The sequence below is a fragment of the Perissodus microlepis genome, chromosome 12 (assembly GCF_051167445.1).
Source record: "Perissodus microlepis isolate ML-2025 ecotype Zambia chromosome 12, ASM5116744v1, whole genome shotgun sequence".
NCBI lineage: Eukaryota > Metazoa > Chordata > Actinopteri > Cichliformes > Cichlidae > Perissodus > Perissodus microlepis.
Window position 1 is genome coordinate 31,771,714 of NC_140472.1, and position 12,193 is coordinate 31,783,906.

The 12,193-nt window shown below is 40.4% G+C and overlaps 1 protein-coding gene across 3 annotated transcripts in view; it reads right to left on the minus strand.

Moving 5' to 3' along the window:
- Positions 1-12,193, minus strand: part of cep120 (centrosomal protein 120) — a 32,359-nt gene that overhangs the window by 18,310 nt on the left and 1,856 nt on the right. Inside the window, exons 3-12 of one of the 3 annotated variants that reach the window (XM_084946630.1) lie at positions 11,499-11,613; positions 11,260-11,404; positions 8,166-8,314; positions 5,924-6,121; positions 5,621-5,845; positions 5,107-5,326; positions 4,835-5,024; positions 2,972-3,121; positions 527-709; positions 351-447 (exon numbers count right to left, since the gene is read on the minus strand). In XM_084946630.1, coding sequence (XP_084802756.1) covers positions 351-447; positions 527-709; positions 2,972-3,121; positions 4,835-5,024; positions 5,107-5,326; positions 5,621-5,845; positions 5,924-6,121; positions 8,166-8,314; positions 11,260-11,404; positions 11,499-11,613 — 1,672 coding nt within the window. Of the gene's footprint in view, positions 1-350; positions 448-526; positions 710-2,971; positions 3,122-4,834; positions 5,025-5,106; positions 5,330-5,620; positions 5,846-5,923; positions 6,122-8,165; positions 8,315-11,259; positions 11,405-11,498; positions 11,614-12,193 lie in introns of all 3 variants that reach the window. The other 2 variants (XM_084946631.1, XM_084946628.1) reach the window with 2 other exon arrangements.

The window sequence follows — 12,193 nt, forward strand, 5'->3', positions numbered from 1 at the left end:
CTCAGTTTATCCTTTGAAACAAAGGTTTACATCCTGTTTCTTTAAAAGGCACTTATTGTAGATGACGTGCTTAAAAATCCTTTAAACCTTATAAAATCAACTAAAGCTGTGACTCCACATCCAATACTTTGTGTATCATGTTGGAGAGTTATGAACTGAAAGAAGCTTTTATAGAATAGCACTCTGTACCACAGATGGTGCAGCAAGTAAAAGATGGTGATGGTGAAAAATATTGCATGGAGGGATCGACTAAAACACACCTAGGTCATCTAAATCCAGAATATTTTTGTTCTTTATCTTGTTGAAAGGAAGATGCACCATACTGGCTGTTATTTGCGCTGCTCTCTCACCTGTGATGAGTCAGACACTATGACCTCTGTGGCTTTAACCAATCCCAGGTCCTCTAGCGTTGCCATGTAGCCCAACTCTGCCACCTTCTCACCAGGCCTGAAAGACAGATAGAAATGCAGCTGTTAAACAGAGGTTAATCATCATTACGTGATCCATCAGTCAGTCTGGTTTCTACCGGTGTTTTTGGACCACAGGGATCCTGTCCAGGTGAGTCTGTCTCCAGCACTGCTCTCCAGTTGATCCCAGGAATCTGCTCTTCTCAGTGCTCAACAGCTGAGACAGTTGGATGGAGGCTCGTCCAATCAGCTGGTCACGGCTGGTTGTATCTCTGTGCCAAACCTCCACCACCAGAGGAACTCTACAACACACAGTTAAAACACATGAAATCCCCCTGCTGCTTTTTTAACACTTCTTCTGAACTAACACCAAACTAATGAACATTCCTGCATTTTTTTCTTTCTTAATTTCTGCTGTGAGATTTTTTTTATTTTTTTAAAAAAAGCTGTTTTATCAAACCACTTTTAGGACATTTGTTACCAACCGGTTCACTTTAAAAAGTGGAGCTCATCTCATCAAGCATAGCTGGCATTCATGTACAAAGCTGCAGGAGTATGAGCTGTAGCAGGACAGCTCGTGCTGCTACACTGAGATCAATGAGGCGTCATAAGAGAACAAGGACAACTATCGCCAGCTGCAATTCAAAACTGTGGAGCTGAAGTCTGTTCACAACATTATTTATGAATCCAGTTTAAGTACGAGTGAGCCATCTTTCTCACAAAAACACATCCGTATACATGTTCCCCAGCCTCACTACTGCCACAAATACAATCGGATTCTATGGAAACACTGTATCAGGTTAAAAATGTTTCCTCAAAGAATAACAAAGAAAGAAAAACCAGGTGACTACCAGGGGACTGCATGGTGTTTCTGTTTGCTGCTGGTGTGGGGCGATGTCATCGGTGACATCTCGAAGGTGGGATGTCAACGTGTGTGCATGTGACAGTGAGTGGTCTATGAGTGTGTGTGCATGGCTGAGCCCCGGACCCTGTGGGACATGGTCACCGCTCCCTGCTGGACGCTTATGCCTCTCCCTGGGATGTGGGTGCTTGTTGGTTCCAGGTTGCGTGACTGGATGCTCTGGTGTGGCCGTTGGCCCGCTCCCTTCGTGAGTCAGGGTAGCTTGGTCGTTCTCGTTGGTGGTGGTGGTGGTGGGGGGGGATTGCTGCGTGCTGGGTGGCTGTGTTCTCAACTTGTAACAGGGTGGCCGGCCTCTAGCAGGTCCACTGCCTATTGCCTCTGGGAGTCTCACCCTTTGGCCCTGGGCACCCCATCTGGGGCCTCCATCCTTCTCCTCCTTGGATGGATGCGCGGATGTCGCAGTGATGTGTGGCCTTGGGTCCTCAGTACTCTTCGGGGTCTTGGATGGGAGAGTTGCCCTGGTCCCATCTCCATCTGTTGCTCTTGTGGGGTTGTTACTGCAGCTTCCCACCCTCATTATCAAGTCAATTCGTGACAAATACACATAAACATCTCTCTTTCTTTCTTTCTTTCTTTCACACTCACACTACAAGAAGACAGGTGATTAGTGTATTTTCTCATTTTTGTGTTCCAGGTGCTGTATGTTTGTTTTTCTTACAGGTGCAGCAGGTGTCGATACATTGTTCATTTCTATTTGTGCTCCAACCTATTATTATACCCCCCACACACACTTTTTCCCCTGCCTGTCCTACCTTACACATTGTCATAATTACACATTGTCATACTTTATTACATATAATGTAATAACTGAAATAACACAAAAGGAAATGAATAAATAATCAGATAAAAGATTCACATGAACACAAGGAGGCTATAAAGATTTTATATAGCTGTTTTTGGAAAAGCAAAATGTGTTTGGCACCACAGTGCACTCAGATCACAACTCTGATTGCAAGGACAGGATTTAAAAATACAAAAAGGGCATCATGTTCATTTGCAGTGACCATTCCCTCAAAGGTGTCACAAAACATAACAGCAAAATGTTCTCTACAGCAGAACTAAGAAAAAGTAAATCACTGAAGGGTTCAATCGTTCAGGTTTTTCCTTTAATTTTTCACCCATTTATGTCATTTATACTGTCATAAAAAACAAACTTTGAAGTAAAAGGAAAAGATAATTATAGATGATAACTTAAAAGGAAACACTATTCGAGCTGCCATTATAATAGGTCTGGAGTTATTTTTCCATCAGAAGAGTTTTGTGCCTGTTGGCTGACACAGAGTCAGAGAGCTGATCCCTCAAGCAGGAGGACAAAGAGCAAACCAACGATAAACCCGACAGCTCAGCTTTGTTTAAATAATGTATGAAGGTGAGATGGTTTCTTTGCACTTATTTATGTTTTACTGTGTTATCGTTAAAAATATCACCACTGGACCTTTATAAATATACAAGGTAAGTTACACTGAATATTTTTTCCTGATAATATTTACTGATACTGAATGAAAGTGAATTATTTAACTGCGATCAACATTTGATCTCCTTCCATATGTTTAAAGCATGATATTAAAAACAGGGTCCATCAGTTGCTATAATAGCTGCACTTCTTTAAATTTTGATGGAAGAATGAAGTTTTTTTCCCTACCTGCTGAAGGTTTCCTGTAGCTGCTGTGGCAGGGCAGCAAAGTCGAAGGCGCAGTAGGACTGAGGCAGAGACACCTCCATGTTCCTCTGCAGCTCCACAGGAGGGTTAGTCATGATCGGAGCAGCACTGCCGAAGAACTGGTATGAGTACCTGAAGTGTGACAAATATACAACCATCAATGAACAGATAAAATTAAAACCACTGCACTAAATATTTGGATGGATTCCTTAATAGAAAATTATCTCAATCAAACACCAGACAGAAGTCCATGAAATCTTAGGATAATAATTTTTTTTAAAGGCATGTTTGTTATAACCGATTTTTTAAAATAAACTGTTAGAAGTGATGATTGTGAGTAAAATGCAGGAAAACTACTTCCTCTATGTTGAACAGTAGATACATTAACCATCCACACTTATACAGACCTTTAAAGCACTAAAAGTAAAATCAGTACATTTATTTGTACATGTTAACAATTAAAAATCGTTACTGGACCCATTAACCCAGTTTTCAAGATACTTAGCAGGTAGTTTACAGCTTATGGTTTTGAGAACATTTAAACAGGTTTAATGGCACTGATAGCATTGCATGATTGCAAGTCGCAACTGGGCTTGTTTTTTATATGGGACCGAAATCATGGCAGACAGGATTTGTAGGTTCTTAATGCAAATAATTTGTGTATTTCATTAATAACAACTTTAGGCCCAGAAATTTTAGTTATGCTGGATGGGAATAGTTCAATTCCTTGTAATTGTTAGTCTGCTTGCTTATCAATTCCACTTATCGGTTCCACTTGCACTTGCACTACAATCAGCTGATTTCAGTTCGTGTGCCAGATAAGAGAAATAGTGGTATAGTCTATAACGTGGATATGGCCGTTTCATTTTTTTTTAAAAATTGGTCTAAAAGACTAGAGCGAGATGGTAAAGTGCAAACTGCATCCAGGACAGAAACAACTGCATTATGATGCTAACACGAATCTGGCTGTTTACAAACACCTGCACAGACAGAATGCTAACACTAAGCTAGCCAAGACCCCACAGCTGAGTGAATGCAGACCCCAGTCAAGCAGCCAGACCCTGAACCTCAACAGCTAACAAATAGATGACCACTCAGGCTATAGCCTCAGTTTCTACCTGTTAATGTTTCTAAAGTAGAATCACTGTGGCGATCGCTTTGTGCTGGTTTTCATGTTTGTTTTGTGTTGCCGGTGTTGTGCTTACATACTAAGAGAAAGATCATGTGTGTGCTCATTAGGTGCCGGTATGTTGGGGTGTGGCCTATTGCCTTATATTGTAAAATGTAACTATGAGAAAATCCATTTCAGGTCACTTTACAGAGAAACAAAAAACTAATGCATCACATTGTGTAATTAATTAATTTATCCAGTAAATACTTAAGTAAAACCAGTAATGACTCAGAAAAAAGAGGAAAAATACCTCCAACAAGTACAAACCTTCGACCCACAGCATGCAATTAATTTGCAAGAATCGAATGTCTTCGATATCTTGCTTAGTGATGGTGGTGACTCTCAAAGCGGAGTCAATGAGAACCCCGTGAGAATCGATAAGGATATGAATTATCAAGTAATATCAATAATGGCATCAGAATCACTAAATTCTTATCAATTCAATTGACATAATTTTTTTAAATTGTTTTTGTAAACAAGCTGCAATTTCTAATGCTTGGCACCATGTAAATAAAACTGAATGGAAATTAAAATGCTTCCTCCTGACTCAGGCTCAATGCTGCCGAGTGTTTGACAGATATTAATGTGGACATCTAAAGTTCCCTAAAATCTCTGCACAGCACCGTATGTGGAAAAACTCATTCTGACAGCTGAGAGCAGATAAAGTGCTTCACCTGAGCATAGCAGCAATGGAGTGGGGTAAGCTGAGGTTTCCCAGGCTGCGAAGGTCCAGAGAGAAGCAGTAGTGATGAGCGGAGGGGGGGATGGAGACTTTGGGAGCAGAAACACTGACGGATGACATTCCACCATCCGCTGCAGCCTCAGGCTGTCTGGGCAGCGATGCTGGAGCCTCCAAATCTGTAGCTGGACACCAGTGAACAAACTTCAGCTCTAAACCTTTCAAACTTCTCGTGTGAAAATGACAGCTGCTTATTTTAAGTCCTACCTGCCAATCCTGTCGGCTCTCTGCCGTGCCGGAGCTCATCCAGCAGACTCTCTGCTTCGCTCTCTGTATGAGATGAAGGAGGAGGGAGAGGAGGACCGCGAGGACCAGGATGTGGAGGAGACCCTGCAGGCTTATGGACTGGAGAAGAGCTTCGAGGTCTCTGTTCAGCAGGAGGAACAGCAGGAGACAGCGCTCCACTAGCCTCTTTATTCCCCACAGACTGCTGAAAGGACACAAGACCATGCAGCATGACATGTAGTGTGATAATCAGACAACAACTCAGGTCCATCATAAAGCATAACAAAAACAACCAATGCATCAGGAAGTTATAAAATCACAGTGGTAAAGAAACACATGAAATCTAGTCTGAGGCTCTATGCAGAGTTCTGCTCTCCCTCCAAATTGCTGTGAGTGCAAAGATTCATCCTTCATTCATCTCATGTAATTTAGAGCTGACAACATCACAATCATAAATGTTTTAGAAATTAAACTCTGAGTACTTGTTTTCATTTACCTGCAGTGTGACCTCCTCCCTCCTCAGGGTTACAGCCACTCCCAGAGTCGGCTGCAGGTCGGTGGGCAGAGCAGGCAGCGTCTGCTTGACTCGCTTCGGAGGCTGCAGGAGAAAGGCTCCCTCTAGTGTCGCTGCTTTGTTATCCAGATCCGTGGAAATACCAGCCAGAGCTGAGAGAGAAATGTCAGTGCTGCCCAAAGAGTGATTCCCACAGCACAGGTGGATCTGAGGAAGAGAAAGGACTAAGACATACAGGTACACAGCAGGTAACTGGGAGGAAGGAGCTCCCAGTCAGGCACTCACCTGTAAACTGGGCTGCTGAGACAGGAAGGCTTTGAGGATCTGTTTGCTACTGCGGATGCGCACAGACGCACGCTCTGGCTCAAAGTCAGGACTCAGGAGGTTGTGGAAAGGCTCGCTGGTTATGTCATTCCCCAGTAAAGAATAGTAGAAGAAGAACTCTGAGCCCTCCGCTGACAGTTTCATGGTGCTGGGGACCAACTACAGCGAAACAAAAACATTTCTGGTTTTAAAGGATTCTCTTTTAAAGTCTACATGTACATGTGAAGATGATTTTTCAGTTTCAGTCAGCATGATGGTAAAATACGAGTGTGTGCATGTGTGTGATAACATTATAGAGTTATATATATTTTACTATTTTATTGAAGAACTGTTTTTTATAACAATTTTAACTCCCACAGAAGCTGCAGATTTTCATAAAAAGCATTCATTTAAAGTTAAATATGAATAAATACTTGAAGTGTACTGTTAATTAATCGATAGTTAACTCAAACATACAGTTTTTAAGAAAATGTTAGCAAAAGTCAAACGACTTTACTCGGTTGCGTGACCCTGAAGTACACTGACAGAGAAAACGGGCAGCTGCAAGTGTTAATGGTCCTTCCACATGTTCCCCTACAGAACATTTCTCAAGATTTACTTCTCTAGATATATTTCAATGACCAGAGGCTTTCTTTCACTCATGGTAGTTCTTGCTGAACAAGTCAAGGTTGCGGAGGGCTGAAGCCTAAATTAGCTGTCATCCAGCAAGAGGCAGAATTCACCCTGGACAGTTTCAGGCTCAAAGACACACCTATGACCAATGTGGGATCACATCGTGTTTTGACTGGGAGGAAGCCTGAGAAGCCAGAGAGCACCCACAGAGGTACAAAGAGAACATGCAAACTGTACACAGAAAGACAGCTGCTGGATTCGACAGCTGCTGTGATGTAGCAGTGCAAACCACTGCAACACAGTCGTCAACTTAAATTAAAAATCTGATTACATTCAGGCTATTCAACAGTGAGTTATTGTCAATATGACATTCATTTATTTGTTTATAGAGAATCCCTGCTAGTACTTCTTGAATTCTGTTTTTATATCTGTTTCACTGAAGAGCACATCAGCCATCAGAGCCATGCAGCGCTTCCTTTCTTCTTTGCAGGGCTGGTCGACTAATTGGATTTCCATTTAATTACATTTTTGGCTTCTGGGGATAAAACGATTACTTTTCTGCCTTTATTTTTGCTATAAAAACCAGAGCTTTTGGTCAAAAAATCTACAGCGCATGAAATAATTGAAAATGGCTCCCATTGGTGAACCAGTAGAAGGATAATTAATGGGTGCCTGCAGGTTCCTTTGTTTTCTCTCACCCGCTCTGCTTTCGGGTTTCTGGGACGTCATTTGGTTATCAGCTTCAGCTCTCCCTCGTTTCTTTGCAGGGCTCTTATTGCCACCTGCAGACATCTTGTGGGAGAGGCTGTAGGCCAGCAGGGATTGGCTTTACATTTAAAAGCAACTGCTAATCTGGGCGCCTGACACCACAGCCATTTTTTTTTCCTATTTATTTATTAGTTTTAGTATGTTTAATATATGCATGACATTAATTAATAGTTATACTAAACATTCAAGATTAGAATTACTGCCAAATTGCTATTACATTAAGCTATAAAATAAAAACACCCCAACTACACATTAATTAAGATTTATAACTAATGCTGCGCAGCGTGTAATGTGAAAACAATTCTAATTGCAATGGTTGGAGAAGAGATTGGTTTAATTTGGCAGTGAGATACTCAGTGTCTTTGCTCTCTTATTATGACACTCCAAAGGAGGCAGTCCCTGTAGGAGCAGTTAAGAGATGAAGCAATAATCTTTCAACAACAATAACCACCTGTGATGTTCTTCATGCATATTTTAGAAGTCATTCTGAGAAAACTGCTGTGCTTTTATTTCTTTAATACTTTTCTCAGCTTCTCCCAGAGTGCCTTTAGATGACCCCAAATAGCAGGCCTGGGGATGCTGTCAGCTGGGTTTATCATCATTATTTGACACGTGGAAACAGAAACAACCCATGCAGCAGTGACAACATACGAGCGAGCCAAGAAAAAGAGTGTTTCTCCATTTTCTGTTATCAAACTTTAGTCCAGATACTGGAAATTTGTGGGTGTGACATCACTTTGGCTACATTATCTTAAGCAATAACAATTCAACATTTAGGTCTGACGTGATCAGACAGGCATCAGGGTCAGAGTTCGGTCTTTACCTGCTCTAGTTTGGTTGCGAAGGCCACGGTGACAGAAAGGACAAACATGTCGGTGCAAAGATCTGCCGGCCCTACTTGATGGTATCCCTGGTCTGGGATCAGTATGGCCTCCAGCTTCTCTGGGAGTAGATCGGTCACCGAGGAGGAACCTACACCAGCATAGCAAGGAGATCAAAACAAGCAGTAAATAAAAGAGCAAAAACAAAAATTTTACAGGTTGCAGATGTGAAGAAACCACAAGTTTTATTTTTATTCACTGAAACCACCAATTATTCCTCTCTGATGTTTGCTGGTAGCAGAGCAACGCTTACACAAGAACCGGAGCTGAGCCTGAAGTGAGACTGTACAAAACCACAAGCAAGACATCATGGCTGCAAACCAGGAACTGTGTGAACAGAAGTTTAACTCTAAATCGAGCAATGTTCACCTCAGACACATTTTCAGATGTGAAGTGTACAAACTGAGATGTCAGAACAGGTTGTTACAGTAGCTTGGCAGCAAAAAGGACTCAGAGTTAGGGCTGCAACAATAAACTAAATGCTTAGGTAAAAACACGGCTCTTTAGCACGCCGTTGTGTTAAACGATGAGCAGGCGAGCATTTCATTCGCATTTGTTACTAAAAACAGACCTGCAACTGAACCTTATTTAGGAGCAACGCATGAATAAAACATCTGACAACATTAAGACTGAGAAAGTGAGCTCAGATTGAGTGAAAGAAAACGTGTTTCTAGCATCCAAAATATCCTGGAATTATCATTAAAACCTTCTCTGGGAAAAAGCTAACGTCCTTCATCAAACCACCTGGTCAGCAAACTCTGACATGAGGAACTTTGTAGCTGCTCCATCCACTGTCGTTTGGTTTACACAGCAAATAAATTTGCAGTAAGTCTCCAGAGGTTGTATTAAAATATGCAGATGAATGTTAACTTGGTCTGAAAGGATGTTTAAATTACACAGCTTCCTGAAGACTGACGACAGACGTCTTATTTTACGTGGCGCGATGCCTGCAGCATACAGGGGTGAGGCTACAGGGGGGCATTTTCAATTCCTTGGATTGAAAATGAAATACTGTGTTAATTAAACTGCATTCATATTTTTAAAAACTGAATAAAAAATATTTATAAAAATAAAAGCTTTTTTTCCCAGCAAGCCAATAAAAATGTACATGGACCAACAAACTCTGAACCACTGACCTGAGGGTTGTTACGTAGAACGCTGAATTATTATTACGTCTACATCATTAACTTGTTGTCAAAAGCACACAAAAACTTGCCTCATATTAATGTCAGAAAACCTTCCAAGAAGCAAGAGTACAAATTGCTTACATATCTTATTTTATTTAGCTTTGACTGCACTTGAGTATTTATTTATTCAAAATATCTAATATTTATATATTTTATTTTTTTAAAATTACGTTTTAATATGGCACATAAATACAATCAAAGGATTTATTTTTTCTGACAGACGTTATATGCAGTTAAACTTTAAAGCATTACAATTTCTAAAATAGAAAACAATGAAAAGTTCATTCTGAAAGACGTGCTTTTTGTCTTTTGAATGTTTATTATTTCTTATTAATAAAACAAAAGCATTTCTTATCTGACTTCTCGATTAATCGACGGAATAATCAGTTGATTACTCAATTAGTAAAATAATCAATAGCTCCAACCATTCTCAGTAAAAATATATTTATTCATTTTCTGAATTACCCACTTGTGTATGTAATCTTGCGAAAAAGCGGCACATAGCATTTAGACAAAGTATAAACTGTGATAATCTTAACCTCCTAGGACCTGGCGTCCACATTTTGGGTTATTTAGACCAAAATAGTCAATTTTGCTCTACAAGGGCCTGATATCCACTTATGAGGACATTATACTGCTACTGTTCTATCAAAATTTTAAACGAATATCCTCATATGTGGCTCTTATTTTTCTTAAAAACAAAAATGAGGTAAAAAAAAAAAACAAATCTGGTAATTCTTTGTTTTTACATTCATCGAGCCCCAATGTGTCCAAATATCAAAGAGAAATTAAAAATGCATGCCGTGGAATAGTTCGGGTCTTAGGAGTTAATGAAAATATTATATTTGTTTTAAATGTAATGAGTAATAGAATAGTAGTTCTTCACCCTCATAAGTAAATCGTAAACAGAAACATAGACTGAGTGCTCCCTTATGATTTTTTCCCCTGCAGTAACAGCCAAAACACAAAGCCCTCACAGTCAGTGCACTTTAACAGGCAAATATGAACTAAGTGAACTTCAGCTCGAGGCTCAACTTTATAGACTTGGAATATTTTCCCAGAGAAAAGATGAGATTCAATTTTCTGAATGTGCGACTTTATGATCTTACAAGTGCTCACTTCACAGAAAGGAAATCCCACAGTCTGAGCTCCTTCTGCAGCTATGACCCTGTAATGACTAACATAACACATGACTAATGCTATGTTATGTTATGAAAGAGACAGACCATCAGACCACTGTTCTTTACAATGTCAGTAAAAGTTACAACAGATCCACCATCAGTACACTAATCTGTCAAAATGATGGCTAAGCTCTGGAGTTGTCTGTCATTGTCAGAAAAAAAGACAAGAATTTCTAAAAATTTTATTTTTTTTCACATCTAGAACCCTGGAGGAGGTTAGGTATGCCCGGTTTAAATAGAGACGGATTTTACACATTAAAAACTGTGGATTTAGGCTCCATGTATGCTGCCAACCCACTATTCTCCCTTCTTAGATTTCAAACATGAGTCAGTGTTCATCTGGACCTTTTTCTTCTTACTCACACTTTATATTTAAGGGTGACCAAAACCTAAACAGTAAGCAGTAACTTTATAGAAGGATGGTAAAGGAAAAAAAAACCCCAAGCTTTGTCTTTTGCCCTGATTCTTTTACGTTTCTTTAAGGCGGGAATATGGCACAGCAGTGATGACTCAGCACAGAGTCCGACTGGACTTCAGAAAGAAAAATAGTTTATTAAAATGTAGACTGTTCCAGCTCATCACCATCAAACACAAGTAATACAGTTAAATAGAGAAAAGATAAAACCAAGGAAGGTGAAAACAAAAGAAAGAGAGCTGGGAGAGCTCACCTTGTCGGGGCGGGGCCTTCTTGGCTTTGAACCTATCAGGGGAAGGTTCAGAGGGCTTGTTGTCATTCTCCAACACCATGCTGAGCAGGAGGGAAGGTTTCTGTTTGGTGTACTTACTGCTGAGCAGTGGATACCAGCGCGGCTCCTGATACACACAACAGATTTATCAGAACATCAGCCCTGCATATCGAATCTTCTACCAGCGCACCTTTGAACAGGCAGATAGAGAAGACGTTCACCTGTTTGACCTCCTGAACTGATCGAAGGTCAAGGACAATGTAGCCGACGCTTTCTTTTTTCTTGCTGACAGGGTCAACAGCAAAACACTGAAGCTTGATGGGAGTTCGCTGCAGTCTGAAGAGACAAGGCCATCAAGAGGCATTAGTGTGACTCAGCTAACATTTTCACAACCCTACTTTAGAAAGTTTTTTTGTGGTTTGAGAGAAAATTTGTTTTCTGTAATACTTCAAAAGGTAGCTGCCTAAAAAATCAAAAGTATTATAAAGAACATCCAAACAGTCAGACAAACTGCTGTGATCGAACACCTGGGGACAAAGGGAAGGAAGAACTTCCTTTCAACAGGAAAAGACCTCCACCAGGGCCAGGCTCAGAGAGGAGTAGCTGTCTATTGTAACAATTTGGGAAGTGAGGAGAAAAAAGAAAAAAGACACACTGAGCAACGAGGACAAAACATAATTAGCCAAACGATTAAATGAGAAAATAACCAGTGAATCATGAACTAGCCAAATAAACATTTGTTACAGCTCAACAGAAACCTCTTTGACTTAAGTCTTAAGAAAGTCCAAACATGTGAATTATGGAAAATGAATAACAATAATCAGCCTCTGTACAGTTGTGAAGAGGCAGAGCATTAGGTACAGACATCAAAAACCTTTTTTGGTTCCTGGTTGTTGTTGTTTTTCTTCCAAGGTTT